Source organism: Hordeum vulgare, chromosome 4H (genome assembly GCF_904849725.1).
Source record: "Hordeum vulgare subsp. vulgare chromosome 4H, MorexV3_pseudomolecules_assembly, whole genome shotgun sequence".
Lineage (NCBI taxonomy): Eukaryota > Viridiplantae > Streptophyta > Magnoliopsida > Poales > Poaceae > Hordeum > Hordeum vulgare.
In genome coordinates this window covers 12,577,652-12,593,289 of record NC_058521.1, presented here as the reverse complement: position 1 = coordinate 12,593,289, position 15,638 = coordinate 12,577,652, and the positions used below count along the sequence as shown (strand labels likewise).

General features: G+C 41.3%; 1 protein-coding gene across 1 annotated transcript; it reads right to left on the bottom strand.

The window, feature by feature from the left end:
• Positions 1-9,541: 9,541 nt before the first annotated feature.
• On the bottom strand, positions 9,542-13,696 carry LOC123447292 (protein yippee-like). Its single transcript, XM_045123882.1, has 5 exons — positions 13,402-13,696; positions 13,227-13,270; positions 10,124-10,232; positions 9,984-10,039; positions 9,542-9,882 (listed from the first exon to the last, which is right to left on the bottom strand). The coding sequence occupies exons 1-5, from the start codon at positions 13,495-13,497 to the stop codon at positions 9,792-9,794; spliced, it is 396 nt and encodes a 131-aa protein (XP_044979817.1). The 5' UTR covers positions 13,498-13,696; the 3' UTR covers positions 9,542-9,791.
• Positions 13,697-15,638: the final 1,942 nt, after the last annotated feature.

Here is a 15,638-nt window from a genome sequence, read left to right as displayed (position 1 = left end):
TTTCCATCCGAAGTTGTCTTGAGGTTGAATTCGGCTCCAAAATCTATAAATAAAGTTGAAACTTTAGTTTTCGGTTATGTTCTTTTCCATCCGAAGTTGTCTTGAGGTTGAATTCGGCTCCAAAATCTATAAATAAAGTTGAAACTTTAGTTTTCGGTTCTGTTCTTTTCCATCCGAAGTTGTCTTGAGGTTGAATTCGGCTCCAAAATCTATAAATAAAGTTGAAACTTTAGTTTTCGGTTATGTTCTTTTCCATCCGAAGTTGTCTTGAGGTTGAATTCGGCTCCAAAATCTTTAAATAAAGTTGAAACTTTAGTTTTCGGTTCTGTTCTTTTCCATTCGAAGTTGTCTTGAGGTTGAATTCGGCTCCAAAATCTACAAATAAAGTTGAAACTTTAGTTTTCGGTTCTGTTCTTTTCCAACCGAAGTTGTCTTGAGGTTGAATTCGGCTCCAAAACCTATAAATAAAGTTGAAACTTTAGTTTTCGATTCTGTTCTTTTCCATCCGAAGTTGTCTTGAGGTTTAATTCGGCTCCAAAATCTATAAATAAAGTTGAAACTTTAGTTTTCGGTTCTGTTCTTTTCCATCCGAAGTAATCTTGAGGTTGAATTGGGCTCCAAAATCTATAAATAAAGTTGAAACTTTAGTTTTCGGTTCTGTTCTTTTCCAACCGAAGTTGTCTTGAGGTTGAATTCGGCTGTAAAATCTATAAATAAAGTTGAAACTTTAGTTTTCGGTTATGTTCTTTTCCATCCGAAGTTGTCTTGAGGTTGAATTCGGCTCCAAAATCTATAAATAAAGTTGAAACTTTAGTTTTCGGTTATGTTCTTTTCCATCCGAAGTTGTCTTGAGGTTGAATTCGGCTCCAAAATCTATAAATAAAGTTGAAACATTAGTTTTCGGTTATGTTCTTTTCCATCCGAAGTTGTCTTGAGGTTGAATTCGGCTCCAAAATCTATAAATAAAGTTGAAACTTTAGTTTTCGGTTATGTTCTTTTCCATCCGAAGTTGTCTTGAGGTTGAATTCGGCTCCAAAATCTATAAATAAAGTTGAAACTTTAGTTTTCGGTTATGTTCTTTTCCATCCGAAGTTGTCTTGAGGTTTAATTCGGCTCCAAAATCTATAAATAAAGTTGAAACTTTAGTTTTGGTGATGTTCTTTTCCATCCGAAGTTGTCTTGAGGTTGAATTCGGCTCCAAAATCTATAAATAAAGTTGAAACTTTAGTTTTCGGTTCTGTTCTTTTCCATCCGAAGTTGTCTTGAGGTTGAATTCGGCTCCAAAATCTATAAATAAAGTTGAAACTTTAGTTTTTGGTTATGTTCTTTTCCATCCGAAGTTGTCTTGAGGTTGAATTCGGCTCCAAAATCTATAAATAAAGTTGAAACTTTAGTTTTCGGTTATGTTCTTTTCCATCCGAAGTTGTCTTGAGGTTGAATTCGGCTCCAAAATCTATAAATAAAGTTGAAACTTTAGTTTTCGGTTATGTTCTTTTTCATCCGAAGTTGTCTTGAGGTTGAATTCGGCTCCAAAATCTATAAATAAAGTTGAAACTTTAGTTTTCGGTTATGTTCTTTTCCATCCGAAGTTGTCTTGAGGTTGAATTCGGCTCCAAAATCTATAAATAAAGTTGAAACTTTAGTTTTCGGTTATGTTCTTTTCCATCCGAAGTTGTCTTGAGGTTGAATTCGGCTCCAAAATCTATAAATAAAGTTGAAACTTTAGTTTTCGGTTATGTTCTTTTCCATCCGAAGTTGTCTTGAGGTTGAATTCGGCTCCAAAATCTATAAATAAAGTTGAAACTTTAGTTTTCGGTTATGTTCTTTTCCATCCGAAGTTGTCTTGAGGTTGAATTCGGCTCCAAAATATATAAATAAAGTTGAAACTTTAGTTTTCGGTTCTGTTCTTTTCCATCCGAAGTTGTCTTGATGTTGAATTCGGCTCCAAAATCTATAAATAAAGTTGAAACTTTAGTTTTCGGTTCTGTTCTTTTCCATCCGAAGTTGTCTTGAGGTTGAATTCGGCTCCAAAATCTATAAATAAAGTTGAAACTTTAGTTCTCGGTTCTGTTCTTTTCCAACCGAAGTTGTCTTGAGGTTGAATTCGGCTCCAAAATCTATAAATAAAATTGAAACTTTAGTTTTCGGTTATGTTCTTTTCCATCCGAAGTTGTCTTGAGGTTGAATTCGGCTCCAAAATCTATAAATAAAGTTGAAACTTTAGTTTTCGGTTCTGTTCTTTTCCATCCGAAGTTATCTTGAGGTTGAATTGGGCTCCAAAATAGATAAATAAAGTTGAAACTTTAGTTTTCGGTTCTGTTCTTTTCCAACCGAAGTTGTCTTGAGGTTGAATTCGGCTCCAAAATCTATAAATAAAGTTGAAACTTTAGTTTTCGGTTATGTTCTTTTCCATCCGAAGTTGTCTTGAGGTTGAATTCGGCTCCAAAATCTATAAATAAAGTTGAAACTTTAGTTTTCGGTTCTGTTCTTTTCCATCCGAGGTTGTCTTGAGGTTGAATTCGGCTCCAAAATCTATAAATAAAGTTGAAAGTTTAGTTTTCGGTTCTGTTCTTTTCCAACCGAAGTTGTCTTGAGGTTGAATTCGGCTCCAAAATCTACAAATAAAGTTGAAACTTTAGTTTTCGGTTCTGTTCTTTTCCAACCGAAGTTGTCTTGAGGTTGAATTCGGCTCCAAAATCTATAAAGAAAGTTGAAACTTTAGTTTTCGGTTATGTTCTTTTCCATCCGAAGTTGTCTTGAGGTTGAATTCGGCTCCAAAATCTAAAAACAAAGTTGAAACTTTAGTTTTCGGTTATGTTCTTTTCCATCCGAAGTTGTCTTGAGGTTGAATTCGGCTCCAAAATCTATAAATAAAGTTGAAACTTTAGTTTTCGGTTATGTTCTTTTCCATCCGAAGTTGTCTTGAGGTTGAATTCGGCTCCAAAATCTATAAATAAAGTTGAAACTTTAGTTTTCGGTTCTGTTCTTTTCCATCCGAAGTTGTCTTGAGGTTGAATTCGGCTCCAAAATCTATAAATAAAGTTGAAACTTTAGTTTTCGGTTATGTTCTTTTCCATCCGAAGTTGTCTTGAGGTTGAATTCGGCTCCAAAATCTATAAATAAAGTTGAAACTTTAGTTTTCGGTTCTGTTCTTTTCCATTCGAAGTTGTCTTGAGGTTGAATTCGGCTCCAAAATCTACAAATAAAGTTGAAACTTTAGTTTTCGGTTCTGTTCTTTTCCAACCGAAGTTATCTTGAGGTTGAATTCGGCTCCAAAACCTATAAATAAATTTGAAACTTTAGTTTTCGATTCTGTTCTTTTCCATCCGAAGTTGTCTTGAGGTTTAATTCGGCTCCAAAATCTATAAATAAAGTTGAAACTTTAGTTTTCGGTTCTGTTCTTTTCCATCCGAAGTTATCTTGAGGTTGAATTGGGCTCCAAAATCTATAAATAAAGTTGAAACTTTAGTTTTCGGTTCTGTTCTTTTCCAACCGAAGTTGTCTTGAGGTTGAATTCGGCTGTAAAATCTATAAATAAAGTTGAAACTTTAGTTTTCGGTTATGTTCTTTTCCATCCGAAGTTGTCTTGAGGTTGAATTCGGCTCCAAAATCTATAAATAAAGTTGAAACTTTAGTTTTCGGTTATGTTCTTTTCCATCCGAAGTTGTCTTGAGGTTGAATTCGGCTCCAAAATCTATAAATAAAGTTGAAACATTAGTTTTCGGTTATGTTCTTTTCCATCCGAAGTTGTCTTGAGGTTGAATTCGGCTCCAAAATCTATAAATAAAGTTGAAACTTTAGTTTTCGGTTATGTTCTTTTCCATCCGAAGTTGTCTTGAGGTTGAATTCGGCTCCAAAATCTATAAATAAAGTTGAAACTTTAGTTTTCGGTTATGTTCTTTTCCATCCGAAGTTGTCTTGAGGTTTAATTCGGCTCCAAAATCTATAAATAAAGTTGAAACTTTAGTTTTGGTGATGTTCTTTTCCATCCGAAGTTGTCTTGAGGTTGAATTCGGCTCCAAAATCTATAAATAAAGTTGAAACTTTAGTTTTCGGTTCTGTTCTTTTCCATCCGAAGTTGTCTTGAGGTTGAATTCGGCTCCAAAATCTATAAATAAAGTTGAAACTTTAGTTTTTGGTTATGTTCTTTTCCATCCGAAGTTGTCTTGAGGTTGAATTCGGCTCCAAAATCTATAAATAAAGTTGAAACTTTAGTTTTCGGTTATGTTCTTTTCCATCCGAAGTTGTCTTGAGGTTGAATTCGGCTCCAAAATCTATAAATAAAGTTGAAACTTTAGTTTTCGGTTATGTTCTTTTTCATCCGAAGTTGTCTTGAGGTTGAATTCGGCTCCAAAATCTATAAATAAAGTTGAAACTTTAGTTTTCGGTTATGTTCTTTTCCATCCGAAGTTGTCTTGAGGTTGAATTCGGCTCCAAAATCTATAAATAAAGTTGAAACTTTAGTTTTCGGTTATGTTCTTTTCCATCCGAAGTTGTCTTGAGGTTGAATTCGGCTCCAAAATCTATAAATAAAGTTGAAACTTTAGTTTTCGGTTATGTTCTTTTCCATCCGAAGTTGTCTTGAGGTTGAATTCGGCTCCAAAATCTATAAATAAAGTTGAAACTTTAGTTTTCGGTTATGTTCTTTTCCATCCGAAGTTGTCTTGAGGTTGAATTCGGCTCCAAAATATATAAATAAAGTTGAAACTTTAGTTTTCGGTTCTGTTCTTTTCCATCCGAAGTTGTCTTGATGTTGAATTCGGCTCCAAAATCTATAAATAAAGTTGAAACTTTAGTTTTCGGTTCTGTTCTTTTCCATCCGAAGTTGTCTTGAGGTTGAATTCGGCTCCAAAATCTATAAATAAAGTTGAAACTTTAGTTCTCGGTTCTGTTCTTTTCCAACCGAAGTTGTCTTGAGGTTGAATTCGGCTCCAAAATCTATAAATAAAATTGAAACTTTAGTTTTCGGTTATGTTCTTTTCCATCCGAAGTTGTCTTGAGGTTGAATTCGGCTCCAAAATCTATAAATAAAGTTGAAACTTTAGTTTTCGGTTTTGTTCTTTTCCATCCGAAGTTATCTTGAGGTTGAATTGGGCTCCAAAATAGATAAATAAAGTTGAAACTTTAGTTTTCGGTTCTGTTCTTTTCCAACCGAAGTTGTCTTGAGGTTGAATTCGGCTCCAAAATCTATAAATAAAGTTGAAACTTTAGTTTTCGGTTATGTTCTTTTCCATCCGAAGTTGTCTTGAGGTTGAATTCGGCTCCAAAATCTATAAATAAAGTTGAAACTTTAGTTTTCGGTTCTGTTCTTTTCCATCCGAGGTTGTCTTGAGGTTGAATTCGGCTCCAAAATCTATAAATAAAGTTGAAAGTTTAGTTTTCGGTTCTGTTCTTTTCCAACCGAAGTTGTCTTGAGGTTGAATTCGGCTCCAAAATCTACAAATAAAGTTGAAACTTTAGTTTTCGGTTCTGTTCTTTTCCAACCGAAGTTGTCTTGAGGTTGAATTCGGCTCCAAAATCTATAAAGAAAGTTGAAACTTTAGTTTTCGGTTATGTTCTTTTCCATCCGAAGTTGTCTTGAGGTTGAATTCGGCTCCAAAATCTAAAAACAAAGTTGAAACTTTAGTTTTCGGTTATGTTCTTTTCCATCCGAAGTTGTCTTGAGGTTGAATTCGGCTCCAAAATCTATAAATAAAGTTGAAACTTTAGTTTTCGGTTATGTTCTTTTCCATCCGAAGTTGTCTTGAGGTTGAATTCGGCTCCAAAATCTATAAATAAAGTTGAAACTTTAGTTTTCGGTTCTGTTCTTTTCCATCCGAAGTTGTCTTGAGGTTGAATTCGGCTCCAAAATCTATAAATAAAGTTGAAACTTTAGTTTTCGGTTATGTTCTTTTCCATCCGAAGTTGTCTTGAGGTTGAATTCGGCTCCAAAATCTATAAATAAAGTTGAAACTTTAGTTTTCGGTTCTGTTCTTTTCCATTCGAAGTTGTCTTGAGGTTGAATTCGGCTCCAAAATCTACAAATAAAGTTGAAACTTTAGTTTTCGGTTCTGTTCTTTTCCAACCGAAGTTGTCTTGAGGTTGAATTCGGCTCCAAAACCTATAAATAAAGTTGAAACTTTAGTTTTCGATTCTGTTCTTTTCCATCCGAAGTTGTCTTGAGGTTTAATTCGGCTCCAAAATCTATAAATAAAGTTGAAACTTTAGTTTTCGGTTCTGTTCTTTTCCATCCGAAGTTATCTTGAGGTTGAATTGGGCTCCAAAATCTATAAATAAAGTTGAAACTTTAGTTTTCGGTTCTGTTCTTTTCCAACCGAAGTTGTCTTGAGGTTGAATTCGGCTGTAAAATCTATAAATAAAGTTGAAACTTTAGTTTTCGGTTATGTTCTAATCCATCCGAAGTTGTCTTGAGGTTGAATTCGGCTCCAAAATCTATAAATAAAGTTGAAACTTTAGTTTTCGGTTATGTTCTTTTCCATCCGAAGTTGTCTTGAGGTTGAATTCGGCTCCAAAATCTATAAATAAAGTTGAAACATTAGTTTTCGGTTATGTTCTTTTCCATCCGAAGTTGTCTTGAGGTTGAATTCGGCTCCAAAATCTATAAATAAAGTTGAAACTTTAGTTTTCGGTTATGTTCTTTTCCATCCGAAGTTGTCTTGAGGTTGAATTCGGCTCCAAAATCTATAAATAAAGTTGAAACTTTAGTTTTCGGTTATGTTCTTTTCCATCCGAAGTTGTCTTGAGGTTTAATTCGGCTCCAAAATCTATAAATAAAGTTGAAACTTTAGTTTTGGTGATGTTCTTTTCCATCCGAAGTTGTCTTGAGGTTGAATTCGGCTCCAAAATCTATAAATAAAGTTGAAACTTTAGTTTTCGGTTCTGTTCTTTTCCATCCGAAGTTGTCTTGAGGTTGAATTCGGCTCCAAAATCTATAAATAAAGTTGAAACTTTAGTTTTTGGTTATGTTCTTTTCCATCCGAAGTTGTCTTGAGGTTGAATTCGGCTCCAAAATCTATAAATAAAGTTGAAACTTTAGTTTTCGGTTATGTTCTTTTCCATCCGAAGTTGTCTTGAGGTTGAATTCGGCTCCAAAATCTATAAATAAAGTTGAAACTTTAGTTTTCGGTTATGTTCTTTTTCATCCGAAGTTGTCTTGAGGTTGAATTCGGCTCCAAAATCTATAAATAAAGTTGAAACTTTAGTTTTCGGTTATGTTCTTTTCCATCCGAAGTTGTCTTGAGGTTGAATTCGGCTCCAAAATCTATAAATAAAGTTGAAACTTTAGTTTTCGGTTATGTTCTTTTCCATCCGAAGTTGTCTTGAGGTTGAATTCGGCTCCAAAATCTATAAATAAAGTTGAAACTTTAGTTTTCGGTTATGTTCTTTTTCATCCGAAGTTGTCTTGAGGTTGAATTCGGCTCCAAAATCTATAAATAAAGTTGAAACTTTAGTTTTCGGTTATGTTCTTTTCCATCCGAAGTTGTCTTGAGGTTGAATTCGGCTCCAAAATCTATAAATAAAGTTGAAACTTTAGTTTTCGGTTCTGTTCTTTTCCATCCGAAGTTGTCTTGAGGTTGAATTCGGCTCCAAAATCTACAAATAAAGTTGAAACTTTAGTTTTCGGTTCTGTTCTTTTCCAACCGAAGTTGTCTTGATGTTGAATTCGGCTCCAAAATCTATAAATAAAGTTGAAACTTTAGTTTTCGATTCTCTTCTTTTCCATCCGAAGTTGTCTTGAGGTTGAATTCGGCTCCAAAATCTATAAATAAAGTTGAAACTTTAGTTTTCGGTTATGTTCTTTTCCATCCGAAGTTGTCTTGAGGTTGAATTCGGCTTCAAAATCTATAAATAAAGTTGAAACTTTAGTTTTCGGTTCTGTTCTTTTCCATCCGAAGTTGTCTTGAGGTTGAATTCGGCTCCAAAATCTATAAATAAAGTTGAAATTTTAGTTTTCGGTTATGTTCTTTTCCATCCGATGTTGTCTTGAGGTTGAATTCGGCTCCAAAATCTATAAATAAAGATGAAACTTCAGTTTTCGGGCGCACCGCGCACAAACTTTATGTGTTTCCCGAAACCTCCCGACAAGTTTTGAACTTTGAGGCTCAAAATATATAAAGTAATCTTCTTTGAAGCCTCGTGCAAGTTGTATGTTGAATAAATTTTGTTTAGCTCGAAGAGACGAACAAAAGTCCTGTTGGGCACTTCACCACCCGAGGTCATCTTGGAGAAGCAAATTGGCCCGTAAAACGATAAAATATATTCCGGTGCAAAACGCGGCAAGACAATGTTTTGGCTCTCGAGGTTGCATACGACCTCGGACGAAGACGACCCAAGCATCAAAGTTATTCATTTCGATTTTACGGAAACTTCATACTATATTGAAAACAGTTCCTTTCATTGGAGGTCATCTTAAATACGTTTTCCGGCGTGTCAAAAAAACTGGTGTCAACACATGCGTGGCCGGATAATCTTGTTTACTGCGCACGCATGCATTCTGCTATAATCCCATCCTACCCAATCCCGCTATAGTTCTATCCTACCTAAATTTGCATTTTGTATATGAACGTGCATGGGCGCATGCCCGGGACGAAATCTTGGTTAGATGGTGGACGGGAGCAAAGCCCCCACCACGTTGCCGTATGCTCAAGCGTTCCCCGTTGCTTTCGGAGGGATGCATACAAAATCCCACTCAATAATCCGATGTAGCGTAGCGTAGGTCAGTGTGGAGGAGAGTGGACACGCACGCACGGGATGGTGTTGACATGTGTGCGGCGGGTTGGGCAGGGACACGGCGCCCCCCGTCAGGGCATTATTGTGTCCATCCCTGATGTAGACACGGGTACGTGCGGATGGCACGGCCTGTTTATTTGGACCAGATCGCCAAGGCGTATCATGGATGCATCGCCAAACACTCAATGAGAACCACTCGATCAAGCCAAAATACTATCAAAAAATAAAAAAATAAACAAGGGATCAGGCTGAAGGCAAACCTTTTGTTTCCTTGACGGAATGTCTTCAGTTCAAACAACCACTGTAAGGCACCCGCTTCAGCTTTGCTATTACTTCACACGGGATTGCCTTGGCCAACTCCGAATTCAAACAAACGAAATTCTTCTAAGAATAACATAGTAACAGGCGAGATTCTTCTAAGAACGACATAGTAACACTAAAGGCGGGCCGCAATAACTAAGTCAAATAAACAAGGGCAGAATAATAACTAAGCAGGTGGCAAATAACTCAAGAGGAATAATAACCACTAAAATGACCGAGTCCAAGACAGGAGCATGCAGCAAAACAAAACAAGGCCTGACAACCATTCAGATAGTTTTCGATACAGCAGAGCAGAAAACAAAACAAATAAAACTAAACTAAACCAAACCCAACCCAACCAAACGTAGCAGGCAGCAAAAGAAAAAGGGAAAAGGAGGAGAAATTAAGCAGGGGCTGTAGTGGTAAGTAAACAAAAAAAAGGCGAAACTATCATTCCCTTTCGACGAAAAGAATGCAACAAACAGTTGAACCACCTGGTATGCTAGATCACTTCAGACACAGAATTTATTGGCATTCCAGCAACCATAACAAACAGCTTTTAGGGGCTACATGATACATTCGTTCATATACAGAAGGTATTAGGTCTCCCAGACAGCTTGCTGGGAGAATATCACCTAGAATTAACAATTTTACGCCGGAGGGACGCTTTTGAATGGAAGCGAGCCCCCCGGAGTAACTAAGGCCCGACTCCAGGGTTATTTACAGAGATGAACAGCAGGTTTTCGCACGTCGGTCGCGCTTCATAAGTCATCGGTGTCGCTTCCACCCCCATGATGAGCATCATGTGTGACCCCCCAGTAGTGGCTACCATCGGGGCCCGACACCTTAAACCTGCTCAATCCGCCACAAAGAAGAGGTTCTATTAGAAACTCCGGTCCCTGAATTCGTTTGTTTCAACACCATCACAAAGATGTTATAGCTAAGGTGGTCACCTCTCCAGAATAAACTTCCCTTCCTTGTACCTCTGGCTCTTCTCATGTGCAGCCTCCTAGAGCAGGAGCACCATACAGCTTAGAGGATGGACAGGCAATGCACGGGATGTTGCAAAATAACCATCACAACAAGATCTTACATATTTCCATCCAACAATGGACCCGCAACCAACACAGAAGATATCGGAAACGGTATGCAGCCCTGTCATCATCATGCGATCCTCATTTATACCAGATGTAACATTGACACTGCCACAAGATACACGAGTTAATTACCAATCTGCTGTTGGACAGCGTTCTGTAAACACTACAATTCATCTGAGAATACCAAAGAGTGTGTGAAATAGACGAAATAGGACTAAGAGCATCTCCAACAGCCGCGCTTCACGCCGCGACCAAAAAAATTATTTGCCGCGCGTGCTTCGGCTGGTTTGGCGCGTCGTGCAGCGCTGGCTCCAGCAGCAGCGCTAAAATGCAAACATGTGAATTTGACACAAACAACTTGAGATGCATAAAAGTTCATGCCCACAAGTTCATCCAACCAAGTTCAAAATGCAAACAAGTTCAAGACATATAAATGAAAGACACATCATTCATCATCTTCCTCGTCTTCGTCCTCATCTTCCGAAGACGATTGAGCTCGCCGGCGCTTTGGTAGATGCCGCGCCGGTCCGCCGCCCTGCAAGCTTCTTCTTCGTGTTCGAGCTCCCGGAACCGTCCGCCTTCTTCTTCTTGCCGGATGTTTTTCCTTTCTTCGACCCCACCGCGGCGGCACGGGACGGCGCCGGCGCGACGCCACCCGTCGGCGTGGTCATCCGCGGCGGCAAGAAGAGGCTGCGCGCGAGGCCGACGGTCGGCGGAGCTCCGGCGGTGGCGGCGCCAACGCTCGCCGCGCTAGGGTTTTCGGCGGCGGCGGCGGCGGGGGGCTCGCGGCTGTACAGCGGGGTGCCAGTGTGCGCGTCCATGGTGGCAGGGGCGCTGGCGCCGGCGCGCGCGGTGCGAAGGAGGAAGAAAGAGAGAAAGTTCGCGCGCGCGCTCGAGTCTGCCGCGCGCGGAAGTGTGCGCTCCAAATTACCAGCGCGGGATGAGGCTATGGACAGCGCGCCCAACTTGTTTTAGCGCGCGCGCGGTTTTTGCGCGCCCGCTGGAGCATCCCGCCGCGTCGCGCGCGCGCTAAAAAGGGATATTTTTGGGCGCGGCGCTTGTTTTGCGCTGCTGTTGGAGATGCTCTAAGAGTCAAGGTTTTGTCACTGGACTACCAAATGCTAAATTTGATCCTCTGGATGACGAAGAAAGCCCTAAAATGTTAGATCACTTCATATAAGACGTTCTGGACAGCTGACATTGAGCCGTTTTGTGCTATGTCTGAATTGTCTAAACGTCTTATAAAAGAGAACAGAGGTAGTATATTTTAGTGGAATTGCTTTTCCCAACTACACTTATTTCTCACTCGGCAAAGTTGCATTCTATGAAGTCAATAGTTGCACAAAAAGTCTATATCTGCCAGTTGAATATTTCCAAAGCTGTTACATAGAAAGTCAGCATTCACAAGGTTGCAACTGAGAACTAGTTGTTTCTCATTTGCCAGTCCACTGAGGGATATACACTCCCCACCGCGTCTGAAGTTTGAAGAATAACCACCAATTATTAGCTATCAGGATACTACACTAGTATTCACGGTGACACGTCTGAAGTTTGAACAATAACCACCAATTATTATCTATGGATATAACAGGCATGCATTTCTTTTCAAAGCCTACGGAGATGTGAGTTTTGCTGCCTATGACTAAGCCATCCTGCCCATCTCCTGGTTAGGGGTGAACTTATATCAGAGATCCAAATTGAGGAGATAGCTGGTGTATCTGACAGAAGATCTTGATTAGCAGTTTAATGACCCAGATCAAATCTCTTGTTTTAATGGTAACAGAGCACTGCCAATATATTTTTTAATGTGCTTTCCCAATACATCAATCAGTTAAGGAGACCCGATGTAACCTTTACATTAAGCTCAGGGAGAACCCCTAAGCCGGTCAGGAGGTAACAAATGAAAAAGGCCAGGTAGAGACCCAAGGGGACAACTCGGCGCAAGGAACCTAAAGTATTAGGAAAAAAAAAATAAGGGTCTACTTTTTACAAACACTAAAAGAAGATACATTATGGGCGATATAATTCTGATTGAGGTGGCAACCTCTTTGACCCCAATGGTTTCTTGTTGGAACACTCCCCTACTCCTCTACTACGAAGGAACCAGCAAGCGTAAATAGTGAACAAGTGTCAAATAATGGAGAAAACCTGTGAATACTTTGCCTCTGCCTACGATTTTCCACTAGTCAGCCTCAATTATCAGTATTCAGTAGTAACTAGTAGGTGATATAGTTGACACTTGATTTGTCGATCTACCAAACGATGATGGAGGCAAAAGTTTAGGGGAGTTGTGGCATACCCTTTACTCATCAACAAACTGGTCCTGAAGGTGTTAGAAGGTCCATGGGCATCTAGTCACTGCATTGCTATGTGCTAATAACTTAACCTGTTTGCAACTGCATGCATCAGGGGTCGACTACAAACATATTCGGTAGTTGTGTACGAAGTAACCTTAGCTGCTAGGGATCACATAGACATAGGAGATCAAACATATGGAGTGTTGTTCATGCAAATAGATAACGCCAACGGCTGCATCGGAAGTCGATTATATCCAGGATGTAGAATTTCAGAATCAGCATCGGAACCGGCCTGACTGAACTAGTCGTGGAACATCCAAAGGCTTGTTTGGTAGGTTCAGAATGTGTACCATACTTACTAGGTATATCAATCGCTCCGTGAAAAGAAGATGGCAGGAAATTCGTGAGCGAAAAGGCTGAATTGAAACCACCATTCCTTGTCCCTTGGATTCTTTACCATTTCTTGTCAAACGAGAAAGAAAGAGAGAGAGAGAGAGAGCGCCCATCCTATGCAACGTACTTACTAATTATTGTTGGCCAAATTAACTAGCGCAGCGATTTACTTTCCCAAAAGCGTGTGCGGCCCATGAGCAGCAGCGTACGCGTTAGCATCTGCAAACACGTCCCAGATTCCTCGTTGTTCTTGGTGGTGGTTGTAGACGCCGAATCGCCCAGACGACGAGCAACCGCCTAGCGGATCCTCATTGTTTCCCTTGCCCCGACGAATTCCGGCCGACAGGCCTCAGAATTGAGCAAAGCAGAGGAAGAAATCAAGGGGGAAGGGGGGATGGGCGACACTTACACCCTGTTGAAGAGGTACGCCTTGCCGTGCTTGGATTGGAAGTTCTGCGGGGAACAGAGAAGACGCCGCCGTCAGTCACATCGGCCATGGGAACGGGATTCGCCTGCTCGCGAGAGCCAGGAAGGAACGATGGAGGGACTGGGGCATGGGGAAGGGTGGGTGGGTGGGGGGGCACCTTGGAGATGATGTCGGCGGCGAGGCCGAGGTGGGCGCGGCAGAACTTGCAGCTGTAGGCGTTGCCCTCGAGGTGCATCAGGAAGAGCCGCCCCATCGCCGCCGCCCGGGCCTCGAACCTCCAGCGGCGCGATCGGCGCTCCGGTCGCGATCGATCGCGTCGTCGTGCGGCCCCCCTGCCTCGGACGGAGCCAAGATTAGGAGGATGGGAGGGGAGGGGAGGGAGGGAGGGCTGCAACGCTTTTGGGAGTGGTGGGCTTGGCGTTGGCGTTGGCGTTGGCGTTGGCGCTGTGGAAGCAGGTAGGTGGCGGGGATGGGGGTGGGGAATGGATGAGAAGGAGGAAGATGGCGTGCGGTACACCGCTGCAGTCGGTGTGCCGTGTGCGTGCGACGCTACGGCTACGGCCCAGCCACGTGAGCAGTGCCGGCCAACGTTGTAGGCTGGGATTATGAATTAATAATGCCACACGTGGTTTCTTTTTAAGAGGGGGGCGCGGGTGGGGGATTTTTCTAGGGTTCGGCGACGAGAGAGAGAGGGCGGGGGCGAGTTCGATCCGGACCAAGTTCGAGCGGCGGCGGGGGGACGATGTCGTCATTCTCGACTGGATCCTCCCGTTTCACGCGGCGAGGGGATTCGACGGAGATGCGCTGCAGCTAGGTCGCCGGTGCCGTATCGCGAGCAGCCGATGGACTACGAGCCGGCTGCTTTCTGCATTCGTTGCGGGAGGAAGGCGCCGAGGTGGGTTTCATGGAGTGTGCCGAACACTCGAAGGAGATATTATGCTTGCGTCGAATCCAAGGTATGCTCTCTCCTCTGTTCTTCTGTGTGATGTGCTCCTCTGCTCTGTTCGGTTTTATCTTTCTAGAAAACTTTTGTTTATTGAGCAGCATGGTTTCCTACAATGGCACGACGACCCAACATCTTCATTCCTGCGCGTATTGCTGGGAGACCTTCGAGATAGGGTATGGAGTCTTGAGGATGATGTTGCAGCATTGTGTGGAGATGGAGATGCGGGTGCTGGTGCAGTGAAGGAAAGAACTGCATGTGTTGGTGTTGTTGGTGCTTCAGTTAGGATTTTGATGTATGGATGTGGAATTGTGATATTTGCATCAGGTTCAGTTGCGGGGATGATCATATCCTAGTTCATTTGCTAGTAATGAATGCGAGGCAATGTATTGTATCTTGTGATGTTTGCAGGCAATGTTATGAATTCACCTTCGAATAAAATGTCAGGATATGTGTATCATGATGTGAGGCAATGTACAATAGTCTGAATTTTTAACAGCATATGCTGGTTTCAGTTATGAAATTTTGGTCAGGTTTGAAGTGTCATTTTTGACAGCAGCCAAATTAATTTAACACACAAAATCTTCACAACAAAAGAGCAACATGTTTGGCAGCACCAAAATAACTTCAGTAGTTCACAGATTTAGTTCTCACAGGACTTAGCATAGCACATTCACAAGTTCACAGGACACACATCCAAAATAAATTCACTAGTTCACATGATCTAAATAACATCAATAGTTCCCAGAAGCTGTGAAATAGGCCATGAACCCACTGCCCCTTACTCTTCCTCCTCCTGTGCCAGAAGATGCACTCCCCCTTCCTCTTCCTCTTCCTCTTCCTCCTCCTGTGTCAGCAGATGTACTTCCTCCATGTCCTTCAGAAGATCTAGTTGTAGTTGATCATTTACTTACCATTTATCTGTCAGTCCACAATCTACTGGTTCATCAGGTTGCACATCTTCATCCTCCAAGAGAACCACATCATCATTAACCTAGTAGGTAAAACAACACTCCCTCCATCACAGTTTGTTGGGCGCCTCTTGCGTCGCTCTGGGCCCAAGGTGCGTTGTGATAGGCAGGAAATAAGGAGGCGATGGAGTTGCGAAATTGAAGGAGAGGTGCCTAATGAATCGCTAAACCAACGCTTTGTAACCTCCCCCTCCAATAAAAGAAGGAACCGATCACATGCATTGGTGGAGACGGTTTAGAGCGAAATTTTAGCGAGTTTCCTTCTTCCTCCCGCGCCCTCCTTGCTCTTGCACCGGCCCTCCGACCTCTTGCCCTTGCACCATCTCCTTCACGGCATGAACTTCCACCATGCCTTGCACTTCCTCCATGGCAGCAACCTCCAACACGCCTAGGGAGCCGAAGGAGAGAGAGAGGGAGAATCTGAAAGGGAGCAATCTCCACCACGCCTTGCACCTCCTCCATGGCAGTGGTTTTATACCC